General features: G+C 36.1%; 1 protein-coding gene across 1 annotated transcript; it reads right to left on the bottom strand.

The window, feature by feature from the left end:
- Nucleotides 1-7,218: 7,218 nt before the first annotated feature.
- On the bottom strand, nucleotides 7,219-15,579 carry LOC134257593 (uncharacterized). The gene has a single exon (XM_062740184.1). It carries the CDS (start codon nucleotides 15,577-15,579, stop codon nucleotides 7,219-7,221), a length of 8,361 nt encoding a protein of 2,786 aa, XP_062596168.1.
- Between the last annotated feature and the right edge of the window lie 2,310 nt (nucleotides 15,580-17,889).

Here is a 17,889-nt window from a genome sequence, read left to right as displayed (position 1 = left end):
AGGATTCAAACCATTTTTTGACGTTTTTTCGCATTTTTGTCAAAAATGAAAGCTACTTCCGGTCAAACAGGACGGAAGACCTACTCGTTGCTTTGCAACGAGCTTTGCTCTAGTTTATTGTTATTTTATAAAACCCATCACTTTCATTTCTGTTTCTTTCTCGTCCTTCGATTCACAAAGACGTCAACCAAACACCTCAGAGTAACTTGAAAGCTTTAAGCAGAACAAAATGTGCAAATATGTCAATTACTTGATATCGCATACATTGTCTACGAGTAAACAATACTGGCAATTGTTTGGGACGACTTACTGGACTAGTTTGTTTAAACCGTGCAGAAACAGTCCAGCTGAGACAGTCTCTCATTGTGATGGAAAAAAGCATCTGTTGCCACACCAAACAACCACATTCTGTTCGTCAATGGTACAACTTTGATCGCAAAGATTAATTTATTTTTGTTTACCGGTAAGGATCGATTATATAAAGCAAGGTTGCGTACTTTATGCGAAAATGCCCTACCTCTTTATTTATCGATTCAAGATGAAAGATACGGGATATCTCTAACATGAGAACAATTTTTTTTTTAATTGACGGATGAGTAACAGCTGTTTGTTACAGTGGTTGCGTAATGTTTACTTTCACTAGCGCGTTTACAATATACCTTTTAGTTTGATTTGAAGATGTATCTTATCGTCATATTAGAATTTGGCTGTCATATAATTTTCATGTTGATGTCCTTTGGTATAGACGGATCCATTTCAAAGATAATTTATATTGATTTCTGTAGGCTGGGAAAATAAGTTATAGATTTTGCATATATTTTAAATTTAGGCTTCATATTTTCAGTTTTTTTTTTTCGGTTGTTTTGGGTAATTATGTTCTCCAAAATGGAGTTTGGGAACATATTGTTTTTACTCACTTTTATTATGTTCCCCAAACCAAGTTGTATATTGTTTTTACTCTGTTTTCTTTTATTAATCACTCAATTATTTTTCTTCTTTCTTTCTTCCCTGTAAAGTTTTTTGTCCGGGAACCAGATCCTTAAACTGTTCATCCGATGTAGGTAAAACCTTTTTAGAGTTAGTAGACATGTTATGTAGATTTGCCTAAGTCAAGGTCATTTGCGCGCACGTGCTCTGCACGTGCAACACGTGAAAATGACCAATATAATAGATATAGCCACATCTTTTCTTTTTTTAGATGAAGCTGCTTTGAAACTCATAATGTGAGGATATATTAGTAGTAAAGACATGACAACATGGCGAAAATAGCAAGATCTCACGCGCATGCACGTGCACTTCGCTCTGATTGGCTACAACTAAAGTCTCAATATCTTTCTTGTTTTTTGACGAAATCCTTTGAAATTTTGAACATAGCCATGCATTAGGATATCCTACAACATGAAATAAAGCAATTATCATGAAAACACGTGCATGCACGCGCGCTGCAATCTGATTGGCTGAAACTTCAAACAGCTATAACTCCCTTGGTTTTCAACCAAACAGGATGGGATTTGGAATATAGATAGATATAATGGACTTCTACAAGTAGGTATGGTCACCATGCACATGCATACATGTGCGTGTACATGTGCTGCAATCTGATTGGCTGAAACTTTAAACAGCTATAACTCCATTAGTTTTCACCCAAACGGGGTGGAATTTAGAACATAGATAGATGTAATGGACTTCTACAAGAAGGTATGGTCACCATGCTCATGTATGCACGTGCGTGCACGTGAAATGAATAAAATCAAACATACACTTGAATGAGCGTATTTTTAAAATAATTTTGAATTAAATACTTTAATATTCAGTGTATTAAAAATATAGATTGTGTAGACAAGATGATATGGTCATGACGCAAATGCACACACATGTGCACGCGTGCAATGCTAAAGTTTAAATGATTTTTATACACTTCTTTTAAATATTGTTAAAATCTCAGATGCAGTAGAGTTTGTCTTATTTAATATGACACCAAAAAGGGAGTTCGGGAGCGTTTGGGGAGCAAATCCCGTAACTGAACCTCTGTTACAATTAGCACTAGTTTTTATTATTAGGGTCTTCCGTCTTCAGAGTTATCGCCCTTTTATCAAAATTCAGAGGACTTCCTTGTCCGTTCATTTTCTCGAAAACGGTTAGAGCTAGAGCGATGAAATTTTCAGTGATGATAGAGGACATGTTCCCATGTTACTGGGAGTTTGGATAGTTTCCGGTAGTACCTAGTATGGAAGCTCGGTAGGGATCAAAATTTAGGACAAGAATCACGAGTGATTTTTGGAGACATTTTGCATCATATCTTTTAAAGTATAAATATTTTGTAATAACATATTGAACATCATTTGTGCAGAACAACGAGATCTTTCAAATGATATCAAGAAAAAAACGCTGACTCATCACATTAGGGGCAGAAAGGGGCCGAAAGTCGTTAATCGATAACTCTTTATCTGTCAATATTTTGTGATATAATACTGAAGCAAAAATGTTTATCTTAACAATCTTCAGCAATATATTATAATTTTTATGACGTATGGTACATAATTAGGGGCCACAAGGGGCCAGAATGCCAAATCTTTGACGCTTTATATCTCGAGAGTAAGAAATATTTTGATAAGTAATATTGAACAAAAGATGTTTAAAATCATGTTCTGAACAATATGCAACCTTTGATTTTTCGCTAAACGTCCCCATTAGGGAGTTGAAAGGTTGGCCCCTAATTATTTCTTTCGCGAATAACTGGAAAACGAAAAAGAATCTCTGAATAGTTGTTGAACAGAAAGTGCCCAAAATCCTAAAAGCTTTAAGATGAAATCAAGAAAAAGGGGCTGGGCACTCAAATTAGGGGCCAAGAGGGGCCAAAGGTCCTCAATCGATAACTCTTTAGCAGTTAATATTTTGTAATACATTACTGAAGCAAAGATGTTGATCTCAGTAATCTACAACTATATATTATGATTTTCATATCGTATGGTACATAATTAGGGGCCATAAGGGGCCAGAACGCTAAATCTTTGACGCTTTATATCTCGAGAATGAGAAATATTTTGACAAGTAATATTGAACAAAAGATGTTCAAAATCATGTTCTGAACAACATGCAAGCTTTCATTTTTCGCTAAACGTCCCCGTTAGGGTGTTGAAGGGTTGGCCCCTAAATATTTCTTTTGCAAATAACTCGAAAACGAAAAAGAATCTCTCGATAGTTTTTGAACAAAAAGTGTTCAAAATCCTGAAAGCTTTAAGAAGAAATCAAGAAAAAAGGACTGGACACTGAAATTAGGGTCCAAGAGGGGCCAAAAATTTTCATTCGATAACTTTTTAGGAGTTAATATTTTGTAATACATTACTGAAGAAAAGATGTTTTCCAACCATTTACAACTATATATTATGATTTTAATGTCGTATGGTATATTCTTAGGGGCCACTAGGGACCCAAAATGCTAAATCTTTGACGCTTTATATTTCAAAAATGGGAAATATTTTGATAAGTAATATTGAACAAAAGATGTTCAAAATAATGTTTTTAACATTATGCAACCTTTCATTCCTCATTGACTTGTTGAATGGCTGGTCCCTAAATATTTCTTTTGCAAATAACTCGAAAACGAAACAAAATCCCTGAATAGTTATTGAACAAAAAGTGTTCAAAATCAAGAGAAGTTGAAGGTACAATCTAGAAAAAAGGGGCTGAACACTCAAATTAAGGGCCGAGAGGGGCCAGAAGTCTTTAATCAATACCTCTTTAGCAAGCGATATTTTGATATACATTACTGAAGCAAAAATGTTTATTTTAACAATCAACAACTATGTATAATTTTTATGTCGAATAGTTCATAATTACGGGCCATAAGGGGCCAAAATGCTAAATGTATGACGCTTTATATCTCAAAAGTGGGAAATATTTTGATAAGTTATGTTGAACAAATGATGTTCAAAATCATGTGCTGAACAATATGCAACCTTTCATCTTTCGCTAAGCGTCCCCATTAAGGAGTTGAAGGGCTGGCCCCTAAATATTTCTTTTGCAAATAACTCGAAAACGAAAAGAATCTCTGATAAGTCTTTGAACAAAAATTTTTCATAATCATAAGAGGATTAAAGTAAAATCTAGAAAAAGTGATTTAAGGACCGAGTCGGGTCAAAAGTCATAAATCGATACCTCTTTAGCAAGCAATATTTTGATATACATTGCGATCATCATTATGATCATTATGATATACACATGTACTTTTAAATTATCATTCCGTACTTTTGATTTCAAGAGTCAAGAGTCAAAGTTATACATAGTAAAATGGCGTATAAAAACAAGGATGGAAATTGGAATGAATGAACAGGAATGCTTGATAAATTGTTTTATACCTCTTCCGTTAGCCGGACATAGCTAGTCCGTTGCCCCCTGCTCACCGCGGGGAGGTGGAAGTAGGATTTTGAGCAGGATATATTAAATTTCCTAAACTATACTCTACATCTATTTTACAAACAAAAAAATATCTTGAAATTCCGCATATTTACATCATTCACATCTCTAAACGGATTATAGTCCAAGTATTGCAAACATAGACAACGTTATTCTGTAAAGGGATCTCCTGTATCAAAGCTTGCAGTTCATTTGCTTATAATGGGCATCTAATGGGTGTCTTTGGGACGTGATGAGAAATTTCAACATTATCTAGACTAAAATAAACGCACGGTTTCAATCTTAACCTCTTTCAAAAATTATATTAAATGATAGCCACACCATGTACGACTTATTGAACTCTTTCCTTGAGAATTTTTCACAACCTATTCAGCATACATGCAACCCTTATTATCAATATCTGGTCTCTACAGTACGTATAATTAATGATTACGTGTAATAAAGGTTTGTCTTACTTAATTTATTCCTTGCGGAATCACTAAAATTCTTACAACATGCTTATATCTCATTTCTTCCACCTGGTGTCTCATTTATGTTTTATATTTCCAATATTCCTTTGCTGAAAAAGACAAAAAAGCTTACAACTGACTTATTTATTTTATATGTTTAACACAGCAAAGTATCTTAAAATTTCAATTTGGTTTGAAATTTATTAAGAATTGCACCATAACGCTGTTATCCGCAATTCTTTCAGGTGATTAAAATTTCACATAAGAAATTCTGTTTCATTTTGGACTAGAGTAACTCAAAAGATAAAATGTGTCCATATTATCCAACATTTGCAAATCATTAAAATCATTGGCGAGCCTTACCAAACAGAAACGCAAAAATAGTTTAATTCAATCGCGGCTGTAAATATACACTATTATACCATTGACGTGATCATCAACTGAACATGTAATCACTAAAACATAATGAAATGTACACACTGTCTTAAAATGATAAACAATCTTTCAAAATTCATCTGTAATTACACAGGAAAAAAGTTATGATGCAAAATTGTGAAATCCTGACGTTCAAGTGGTAACTTTAGTGCTTATCAGCTTTACAGAAACAAAAGATAGATCTATATATCGATACACTATTTACATTGTTAAACAAACTAGATCTATATCATAAGTAACGTTTGTTGTTTGTTCCTCAATTTTACTGAAAAGTAATCCATACTTTTCTGGAATTCCTGAAGAAAGTAACTATAAAAGTTGTTTAATATTAACAAACGTCTTTTTTTTCTTGTGGCTTGTTTTTATGAAAAACCACTCTGGGACATACAACAAAGAACTAACTCTTTTCAGTCTAATATATATACATGTAGTTTCGAATATACACTAAAAACACATACCATTGACTCTAATAATTCTGGATTGCTGCACCATAACGCTGTTATCTGCAATTCTTTCAGGTGATTAAAATTTCACATAAGAAATTCTGTTTCATTTTAGACTAGAGTAACTCAAAAGATAATATGTGTCCATATTATCCAACATTTGCAAATCATTAAAATCATTGGCGAGCCTTACCAAACAGAAACGCAAAAATAGTTTAATTCAATCGCGGCTGTAAATATACACTATTATACCATTGACGTGATCATCTGACTGAACATGTAATCACTAAAACATAATGATATGTACACACTGTCTTAAAATGATAAACAATCTTTCAAAATTCATCTGTAATTACACAGGGAAAACTTCTGATGCAAATTTGTGCAATCCTGACGTTCAAGTGGTAACTTTAGTGCTTATCAGCTTTACAGAAACAAAAGATAGATCTATATATCGATACACTATTTACATTGTTAAACAAACTAGATCTATATGATAAGTAACGTTTGTTGTTTGTTCCTCAATTTTACTGAAAAGTAATCCATACTTTTCTGGAATTCCTGAAGAAAGTAACTATAAAAGTTGTTTAATATTAACAAACGTCTTTTTTTTTTCTTGTGGCTTGTTTTTATGAAAAACCACTCTGGGACATACAACAAAGAACTAACTCTTTTCAGTCTAATATATATACATGTAGTTTCGAATATACACTAAAAACACATACCATTGACTAATAATTCTGGATTGCTGCACCATAACGCTGTTATATGCAATTCTTTCAGGTGATTAAAATTTCACATAAGAAATTCTGTTTCATTTTGGACTAAAGTAACTCAAAAGATAAAACATGTCCAAATTATCCAACATTTGCAAATCATTAAAATCATTGGCCAGCATTACCAAAAAGAAATACAAAAATGGTTTCAATCACGGCTTTATATATACAAAATTAAACCACTGACGTGATCATCATCAACTAAATTAGCAATCACTAAAACATAATAGTATGTACACCCTGTCTTAAAATGATAAGACATTTTTCAAAATTTCATCTGTAATTACACAGGAAAAAAGTTATGATGCAAAATTGTGAAATCCTGACGTTCAAATGGTAACTTTAGTGCTTATCAGAACACAAACAAAACATAGATCTATATATCGATACACTATTTACATTGTTAAACAAACTAGATCTATATGATAAGTAACGTTTGTTGTTTGTTCCTCAATTTTACTGAAAAGTAATCCATACTTTTTTCGAATTCCTGAAGAAAGTAACTATAAAAGTTGTTTAATATTAACAAAGGTCTTTTTTTTTTCTTGTGGCTTGTTTTTATGAAAAACCTCTCTGGGACATACAGCAAAAAACTAACTCTTTCCAGTCTAATATATACATGTAGTTTTGAATATACACTTAAAACACATACCATTGACTCTAATAATTCTGGATTGCTTTTTAAATAAAGCATCGTAATTATTCATCTCGGATTTTCAAAAGTACAGCATCATGATAACTGTAATATGTTGACAAGTGATAAACGTCAACTTCTATGGAACTGGATACATACACATGATCCAAAATTGTTCCCCCCTCTGTGGTGCTAAAGGATACAATTTGTCTGAAGTTCTGATCTTTCATAAACCTCTGAATTGGGCCATTAGTCTTTGCATCCTCATTAAAATCACCTACGATGATACAATCATGTGCATTTGTTTTTAAGTAGTCAAAAACTTTCTGCAGATATTGAAGGAACATTGCTATTTTTGCTGCACATGGGCGATACACAGTCAACAACAAGATATTTCCTCTCGCTAATTTTACAGCTATTCCTTCAATATTCATTTTGCTTAGTGGTAGAACATCATATGAATCTTTCTTGTCTTTCAAATACAGTCCGACACCTCCACCTTTTGTCATTTGTACACTCTGTCTCATTGTAGTACTTTCTTCATATGCTTCGCTTCTTGGAAGATGATGAAATTGAAACCCTTCCAATGCAAAATTCCCCGTGTTTTCCTCAAATCTTAACCATGTCTCTGTTAAGCAAATAATATCAGCCTTATGGAATCTGGTATCATTCTTCAGATCTCCAAAATGGCCACCTAAGCTCTGTATATTATGCAGAACTATGTTCTTTCCAGCAGAGAGTAAAGGCATTGCAATCTCATCAAAACTTGCTTTAGGCATTTCTTTTAATGCTGCTTTGACCTCTGGATCAGCATAAACATTTTTCTGAAGTCGAGCTGGATCCTCTGTATCAATAAAAAGGCCGACCTTTGAAGTAACCCTTGACAGTGCAACATACGCTTGACCTGGGGCAAATGCTTTATCTAAGTTCACTACAACTTTGTCTGTTGTCATTCCCTGCACCTTATGAGCCGTGCACGCCCAAGATAGTCGAATTGGAAACTGATGTCGAACCACTGTAGTAGCCTTGTCCTTTATCTCTTCTTGCACTCGTTCAATGAACACTATGTTTTTGCCCCTTGTATATTGCCCTGTCTTTTTTCCAACTTCCTTATTATCAAAAACCACTCCTATTGCTCTGACAATTCCTTCACCTTTTTCTTCAAATGAAAACTGACAGATATGTCCCATTACTCCATTCACAAGTCCATCCTCTACATTGCAATTTCTCGTAAGCATTACCCTTGCATGGACTGACAATAGGAGAGAGCTTGGAAGGCCATCACTTCTTGATCTTGTCATAGGTTTGTTTCTCGGTACTAATTTACCGGATGTTTTGTCCTTTCTAAAGTCCTGAGCATCAATTTCCAGTAGATCTTCACATGATCTTTTTAACATTGACAGGTTATATGTGTTAACTTCATCGTTAGTAGAAAACACATGAAGAACGTCTTCTGGTCCTTCCCTGATACAGTCTTTTAGGAAATTCCTTTGCTGTTGTGTCAGTTCTTCAGCTCTCTCTCTTACACGAAAAGAATTAAGAATCCCAGCAAAGGACAAATCTCCTCTTTGTCTCATTATCTCTTTTAACTCAATGACTTTAAATAAGTCAAGCCAGTAATCCATTGGATAACTAAGATTTTCTTTGTAAAGCCTTTCATCTTTTCTCTGCTTTACAGGAGGCAGCTGGTAAAAGTCCCCAACAGCAATAACACAAACTCCACCAAAGGGCTCCTTGCATTTCTTAATCTGCACTAGTCTTTCGTGTATGTAGTACAAAAGTCTTTTGTATACCATTGATATTTCATCAATGATAAGAATGTGAAGATCCCCTATCTTTACTCTCAATTCGCTGAGGCTTTGTTCACCAAGAGGTTCATATGGTAAAGGCAGATATTTTGTTAGGGAAAATAAGTGGTGCAGTGTATTTCCGCCAATGTTGAAAGCCGCTGTTCCAGTGAATGCTGAGAGAAGAACTGATAGTCTATCTGGTTCTGACATTATTCGTGAAAGCAAACGCGATGCTTCATACTGAATGGCTTTTATAAGATGACTTTTACCAGTTCCTGCTCCACCAGTTACAAATAAATGAAAGGGTTCACATTTCTCCCCTGCAATCTTTGCTAAACACCATTTGCGGACCAAATAAAATACATCACTCTGTGTCTCATTCAAATTCTGAAGAACAGGTAACATTTCTTCTCTTGAGATAACATGTTGTTGAACATGATACATGACATCTGCATTATGTGTCTCGCTTTCAATCTCTGGTATAATATCGGTACTATCCTCCTCTGGCACTGTGTTCTCCTTTCTCTGTGCTATTCCTTCCCTTCTGAGAACCTCTGTCTCTGGACATATCCTCGACCATGCATCTTCCGGTTCACCATGCATCTCATACGCATCCTGAGCGCTGTCAATCATCTCTTCATTTTTTGCATATTGTGACTGATTTGATTCCACTATTGACTTCACTGATTGCTTTCGTTTTCCACTGGAAATTTTCACATAACCAGTTTTATAAAAATCTTCATATAATTCAAACCCTGGTGGTTTCAACTGTGCTTCTGTCCAGTAGGGAAGAAAAAGTTGCAATCGAGATTGATAATATTTCTCAGACATTTTTTCAACACTGAACCTAGGATATCTAACAACAGCAGGTTGAGTTCTTGTTCTTCGTTGTACGTAACCCTTCCCATTCTGTAATTCAAACACATTTTGATTCTCGTTCTGAGGAACTTGAGATTTTGCTAGCACTCTGAATTCAGAACAAAATTCTGCAAGGCACATTTCATGGAAGACTGGCTTATCTGGTCTGTTCATGTAACGTTCAATTATGTTTGTCATCCATACTTCATTCTCTTCATCTTCTTCTTCATCGGTAATTTCTACATCCTTTGATGCTTTTTTCTTCAGCACAGATAGTGGCTTACTTAAGCGCACTGGGTTGTCACCGACAGGCACAAATACAACCTTCCTAGAACATTCTTTCATTCTCAAGTTACATACTCTGTATACAGCTTCCTGAGCACTAACTTCCCTGTGATGCAAGTAAGCTGATCCAATTTTCTTCATAGTTTTCCTGGCATCAACATTTCCTTCTTCTGCCTCCAACTTTGTTTGTTTTAATAGCATGCCCATTTCCCTCTCTGACTTTGATATATAGGAAATAATATAAACAATACAACTGAAAGGGTCAAGAACAAACTGTATGTCCATATTAGCATCCCAAGATTTTAACAAACATCTATTGTATTGGTTTGTCCACACCTCATTTGGGCAGCGTTCAAGTATAATTGATCTTTTTGCCGACAACATGTTATGGGCCTCTTCGTACAGTTCCTGGGTTAATGAAAGATCATCAAATAATTCTTCTGTTGTTATATTTCTATCCCCTTCATTGTGAACTCTTTCCCAAACACTGAATAATATTTCCTTCGCATATGCCTTGTTTAGCTTTGCCTCTTTTTCACACTCATCTGTGGTTTCCTCCTCTTGACTGCTTGTAATGAAAGTCTTTTGAGATGGAGGCCTTGGGAAATTAAATCTACATTCTGTTCCCTTCTTTTTACAAGATTTTGAATGTTTCTTGCTGTGTTGTTGTACTTCTAAAACACTTTTCCTCAATTCAGAATCATCACTTTCTGATGGCACAGCACATGTTACATATCTGTCAATAAAACTGCATACAACTTCCTCACCATCAGAATCAATGTTTGGTGCATTTTCAATCCAATATAAGCAATGCATATGTGGAGATCCTCTCTGCTGGAACTCAACTCTTTGAAAAAAGTCTGCTACCTTTCCTATTGGTTCTGCAGGAGAAAGTATGACTTCCTTATGAAATATTTGAAATCTGTGCTCAAACATTCTAGCCACAGTGACTGGATTGCACCTTAGAATTTCATTCTTTTCCGACCATTCCATTTCCTCGGGATTTCTGTTATCGTTCTGCTGTTGTAGTATTGCTGTAACAGCATCATTCCATCTGTACTCTGCTGCAGAGAACGAGCAAAACCAAGTGGGAATTCCTAATTGCCGTAGCATAGCAAAGAGGTCTTTCTGAGCCGTTGCCCAATAAGCCGGTGTTCCTCTTATTGGCTGCATAAATCTAATAGCATCATCATTCCTCAGCAAGCCCGAGAGAGTAATTGGATCTTGCAGCATATTTACTGTAACTGGTTTCCCATTGGTCCATTTTGATAAGGATTTTCTAAGTGAAATTTGAGTTTTTTCAATCACTTGATTCAGTTCGGACATGTACTGGCTAAAGAAGATGTAATTAGTGTCCTTTGCAAATCTGTCATCTGCATTCATTAGCCTATTATTGAAATATCTGGAAAGAGTTAACTTTTCTGACCGTTCTTCGCTCCAAGAGAAACGACCACTTGGAAAATGACATGGAAATGCCTTAGCTTCATTGCCAGGTTCCTGTAACATTCGAATTGGGTTTTTCCCTTCACCTGGTGCAATGTTGTACACATCATCAAAATAATGGTCTAAAACCTCCTGTGCAACATCTACAGGTTGTAAACATGTGTCAAATGCAACCATTTCCTCTGTGATTTCCGCATTATTCCTTGTCTCAACGTTCTCTTCCGTCATTTCTTCATGAATTGTTAAATCCTCTTCCAGAGATGATTCAATTTTTATATCCTCATACCAATGATTATGTTCTTTTAAGTATGATAAAGCTGACATGATATGACCTGTATTGACAAACTGATACTCAAAGTATCCTTTGTAATTCAACTTCCTTTTCAATTTCACACGCAACAACAAGTTTTCATCATGTTTCATTGGTAAACTGACAGTTTTCCTCATATCTGAAGGTACACAAATAACAGGACCATGTACATTTTTTTGTCCACCATGAGGAAGAGCCATTACTTTCATAAATGGGATGTGCATTGCAATTAAATGCTGTTCCAAACTGTTCAAGTTAGTCAATTCAGAAGGAATATCCTCCAGAATCATGCCGTTGACTGCAGCTTCTGCAGGTGCTTTGCCACTCATTATTTTCCGATGACAAGTGTAACAAATCCATAATGATGATTTAGTACACGATTCTGGGCAAGATTCAGAGCATTCATGCAAATACTTATCTAGCAAACAAATCTCTGAGATAGTTTTTGCTGACTCACTTTTATGATACATCTGATGTTCACATGCTTGAACCTGATTCTGAAAGAAAAGCCTGTGGCAACATGTACAAACATAATTTGGACCTTCCTTGGCTTTTCCCTTAAATAATCGGATAATTTCCTCTTCCTGTTTCACGTTCATTTGTTTCAATCTCCTTTTCTGTCTAACTTCTTCTTTTTTCCTCCTTCTAACTTCAGCAGATGATTGGTAACTAGCCTTACCACTTTCCTTCGCTTTAGACTGATATTCTGTATCAGCGTGATACCTCCTTGTAGCTCTTTTTCGCATGTTTGTTCTAAAGGTCTCACTTGTATTATATTTACGTACAAAGGCGGCTTTACTTTTCGCTCTGTAAGATTCATTTTCTTCGTATCTTTTTGACACCCTCTGCTTTACAGTAATCCTGTGCTCCAAATCAGTTTTGTACTTTTCACTGCTTCTTCTTTTAACGCTTTGCTGATGCTCCAAGTTTGTCTTGTACTTCTCGATGCTTGCTTTCTTCACACTTTGCTGATGCTCCAAGTTTGTCTTGTACTTCTTAATGCTTGCTGTCTTCAGATTTTGCTGATGTTCTAAGTCTTTTTTGTACTTTTCAATGCTTGCTTTCTTAACACTTTCCTTATGTTCAAAGTCTATCTTGTACTTCTCTGTACTCTTTCCTTTCACCTGTTCTCTGTGCTCAGAATCCAACTTATATTTCTCAACACTCATTCTTTTCTTTCCCTCTTTATACTTCAAGTCTTTGGAGTACTTCATTTTACTTCTTCTTTTACTTGCCATTTGCACTGAAGGTGAAGCACGATATCGTTCTCTGTTCCTTATCTGTTCTTTCAACCTGAAGTCTGCATATGAGTACATATCTTTCTTCTGCTCCGACATTTTCTTTCGGTACTTTACATTTTCCCTGCATCTTTTTCTAAATGCATCTTTGCTATTTTCCTTCAAGTCTCCTATCTTCAATTTCAGACTTTTTCGTTCCTCCCTCATTCGAATTTTATTTTTTCTGCGATGGCTATATTCTCCTTTAAGAAACGAATGTTGGGTGACACATTCCTTTTCATGTGGCCTTGCTAAAACACTTAAAACAACATCATAATGGTTCTGCTGTCTGTGGTATAAATAAATAGCTTCCTTCTGTTCAGCTGATTCAAGGTTCGGACCTTTCCCACTAAACTGAAGCCATTTCATATCTGAATAAGTATAAATGTCAACATTCAACATATGTGACATAGCAAGAATCTCCAATTCAGTGGCCCATACACCAATTTCAGACATTTTAGACTGAAGTAAATACGACCGTAAAGATCCTTCTGACCTCATAAACTGTTGAAACATTGCTTCATGGTTCAAGAGATGCTCACAAACAGCTTCACGAATATGACGATGATGGTTCTCAGAGTTTGTCAGGCTGAATGATACTGCTCTAAAAAAGCAATTACCATCTTGCTCAATTTCTTTACAGCCTCTGGGTTTATCCATATCTTTAACAGATGCAGCATGGTATTCATGTGTAGAGACATGATATGGCACTCCCAACAATTTGCACAAATCTTTTTGTTTTTCTACTGATAAAGGAATAAAATCATGCCGTTGGAATTCCTCACCCATAAAAATCACATCATTCGCCTGTAATATTTCTGACTGATCTGACAATGACCTGCCTTGCTCTGAACCTTTTAACCCTTCAAGATATCTCCCACTTTCTTTAACCTTTGACTGATTTGATGTCGAGAGACCTTGTCTTGAACCTTTGTTTCCCTCTGAATATTCAGATCCTTTAACCTCATAAACTACTGCAGTGGCAAAATGTTTAAGTGAACACAACACCCCAGTTAATTCACAAGCAACAGTTTGTGAAAAGCCCATAGAAATAGCAAGTGACCTAAGATGCAGGTAGACATCCTGAACATCCTTCAATAAAATTCTTGTACTCTTCCCTCGAACACTAAGATATCCACGGGAGCATCGTGCATGTGAATCAAATGAGAAAAACCCATCATTAGTCTTCCCTATTAAAAGGGTATTCCCTCCAAAACACACAAAGCATCCGTTTGTTTCAGTAAGTGCTACCTGCAGAGCTTCAAAAAGAGGATAGGCATTAAAATCTTCATAACATGGCTCCTCTGCTGACAAACTGATTAAACTTGGTACCGAGACCTTCACTGTAAAGTCAAATGTGTTGCTAAAGCATTCAAAATACTGCGGTAACTCTTCCACTAACAAATATCTACTTGTAATTGAAGTACAGTTCTGCAGGTATGTGTAAAGTTCATCTCCATTCACTAATACTTTGTTGACATCAGCTGTTTGCCAGATTTTTGCACTTTTCAGAAGATTATAAGCTAAACCTGATAAACAATTTGCCACACATTGAGTTCCTGCAGTGTCACCAAACATAGGATCAGCTTGATGGAAAGACCCCTGAACAGACACACAATACACATTTGTTGTATTCATGTATGTATTTTCCTCATCAACACAATCCTGCCTATTAAAACTGTCTCTCTGAGCACTATTTACATTCACATTTTCTGCATTCTGACTACCACAGTTTTCTTCCTCACCATCTCTCCTCCTAAAAAAAGGTCTCTCATTTGTTTCTAGAATATCTCCCTTACCATCAGTTTCATCTTCTGAGTCTCTGACATTTTCTATGATATCTAAATCATCTCTGAAATCCATCATACTTTCTACAGTCTCCAATATATCTCTCTCTTTGTTTTTACTTTCTATAATATCATGTTTTTCGTTCAGTATTCCTTTGTTATTACTTTCAGTTTCCGTTTTAGTATTCGTTAAAGTTCCTTCATCTTTTGATATTCTACTGGTCTCCTCCATCCTGGAGGTATCCAGCTGCGCCTGTCCTGCTGGATCAGACATTTGCACTATGTCCGATCCAGGTGCCCTCGGTGGAGCACAAACCCACGGTGGGGAGTCAGTGGACGGTGCCTTGCCCTCGTCATGGACAAACAGACGACTTCCCCGAGGAGGTGACAACCTCGGGGCAGGTGAATGCATTCTCACACGAGGTGAGGCCTGCATCCTGGCCAGGGGTTTTTCCTCTTTAGGTGGAAACCCCATCGAACCAAGCCCTGGAAAATTACCAGGAGGAGCTGAATCAGCTCCATCCACTGTCCCGCAAGGAACAGCAGATTCTTGTGGCGTCAAATGCGAGTCTTTGTCTGGCAGAATTCCTGCAGCTTTTTGTCTCTTTTCTCTCTTCCTCAACTTATCAGCTAGTAATCGCTGTCTTGCAGACATTCCCTTCTTTCTCTTTGCCATCTAAAAAAAAGAAGATGGCCTATGGGCCACATTGCTCACCTCACAAACATTGGCGATGCCCTTTTTCCCCCCAGATTACCATCTTGTAAAACCTACTGTGGCCTCGTTCTACCCCCCCTTCCTTTCGGAGGAGGAAGGGGTAAAAATTTTGACAATTTTGAATCTACACTAACCCAGGATGCTTCTATATATGTATCAGTTTTTCTTGCCCAATGGTTTTTGAGAAAATTATTTTTAAAGTTTCTTTCCATATTTTTCTATATAAAACTTTTATTCCCTATTGTGGCCCCACCTAACCCCCAGGTTAGATCTACATTAACCCTCGATGCTACATATAAGTTTCAGCACTTCCAGCCCAATGGTTCTTGATAAGAAGTTTTTTTTTTTTAATTCTATATTTCATGTAAAATTTTGATTTCCTATTGTAGCCCTTCCTTACCCTTGGGGCTCATGATTTGAATAATTTAGAATCTACACTACCTCAGGATGCTTCCATATAAGTTTCAGCTTTTCAAGAATTTTTCTCTCATAGAGAGACTTCACAGTATGCCAATGAAGGGCTTCAAATTTTAACCTTAACTTGGCACTCAGGGCCATTAAGCAATGAGGGATCTTGATCGTGCAAATTCCTATTGCTGACACAGGGCCTAAGTTTTTAAGGTCTCATCCGAACCAGTTTCTGAGAAGATTTTTTATTGTCCCTAAATTTTTCCAATATATTTCTATGTAAAACTTTGATTCCCCATTGTGGTCCTGCCCAACCCCTCAGGGTCATGATTTGAACAAGGTAAAATCAAAACTGTCCCAGGATGCTTTCACATAAGTTTCAGTATTTCAAGCCCAATGGTTCTTGAGAAGAAGATTTTCAAAAATCATTTTTTATATATTTCTATATAAAATCCTGATTCCCCACTGTAGCCCCAACCTTCCCGAACACATCATAATTTGAAAAATTTAGAATCTACACTACCCCAGGACACTTCAACGTAAGTTTCAGCTAAGTTTTCTGGCCCACTACTTCTTGAGAAGAAAATTTTTAAAGATTTTTCCTATATATTTCTATGTAAAACTTTGACTCCCCATTGTGGCCCCGCTTAAACCCCAGGGGTCATGATTTTAACAATTTAGAATTTACACAATTCCAGGATGCTTCCACCAAGTTTCAGCTTTTCTGGCCCAGTGGTTCTTGAGAAGAAGATTTTTTAATGACCCCATCCTATTTTTGTCTATTCTGGATTATATCACCTTGTGAGGGGACTTGGCCCTTCATTTTAAAAATTTTAATTTTTCTTCACCCAGGGATGCTTTCTACCAACTTTAGTCAAAATCAGCCTAGTGGTTCTTGAGAAGAATTCGAAAATATGAAAAGTTTACGGACAGACAGACAGCTAGACAGACAATGGACAGAGGGATGACAGACAAAATGTGATCAGAAAAGCTCACTTGAGCCTTCAGCTCAGGTGAGCTAAAAAAAATGTAAACAATGGTAATGCAAGATAACCAGCACGAACACCGTTGACATTTCACGACAATACCCGTGACAATAAAGCGGTCAGGAGTTACGAATGCGACCAGTATACCAAATTGTTGATGTATCATAGAAATTGATATCGAAAATGGCGTTTGCCTATTTGGACAAGTCATGTTCAGCTTTAAGAAAATTTTCAAAGATTTTTCCTCGATTTCCTCGACTTTGATTTACCATTGTGGCCCCAGTCCACCCCAAGGGTCATGGCTTGTACAATTCAGAATTCTACACTACCACAGAATGCTTCCACATGACTTTCAGCTTTTCTGGTCAGGTACTTCTTGAGAAGATTTTCAAAGATTTTTCCTATATATTTCTATGTAAAACTTTGATTCTCCATTGTGACCCCACCTAAACCCTAGGGGTCATGATTTTCATATTACGACTTATATATCATGTGTATTGCAACAGCATTTCACATGACGATATACATTAACAAGAGGCCCAAGGGCCTTGAATCTCTCTTCTGATAAATTGTACAATCAATCACTTCTATTTGAAGCCTCTAGCTAACCCTAAGTATCGTAAGACCCAACTTGCATCAATTGACAAAGTTTGATGATTTTTAGCCAATTAGGACTGAAGATATTTTAATAAAGCTATACAAAAAAACATAAGTAGGTCACATTACCTACTTCAAGATTGAAGTTTTCTGAGGATGAAAGATGCATTAATAGACAAAGATTGAAGATTCTAAAGCCAATAAGTATCTGATATATTTAAATAGGTCACTGTGACTGACGTTTTTGTCAAAACTCTCTGAAAATCCAATATGCATCAAC

This window comes from Saccostrea cucullata, unplaced genomic scaffold, assembly GCF_032062105.1.
Source record: "Saccostrea cucullata isolate Sc308-1 unplaced genomic scaffold, CSIRO_AGI_Scuc_v1 ctg1552, whole genome shotgun sequence".
Lineage (NCBI taxonomy): Eukaryota > Metazoa > Mollusca > Bivalvia > Ostreida > Ostreidae > Saccostrea > Saccostrea cuccullata.
Note: the sequence above shows the minus strand (reverse complement) of the source record. Positions and strands in the feature narration are given on the sequence as shown.

Coding starts and splice junctions, on each gene's coding strand:
- LOC134257593 (XM_062740184.1), bottom strand. CDS start 15,579: ATGGCAAAGAGAAAGAAGGGAATGTCTGCAAGACAGCGATTACTAGCT.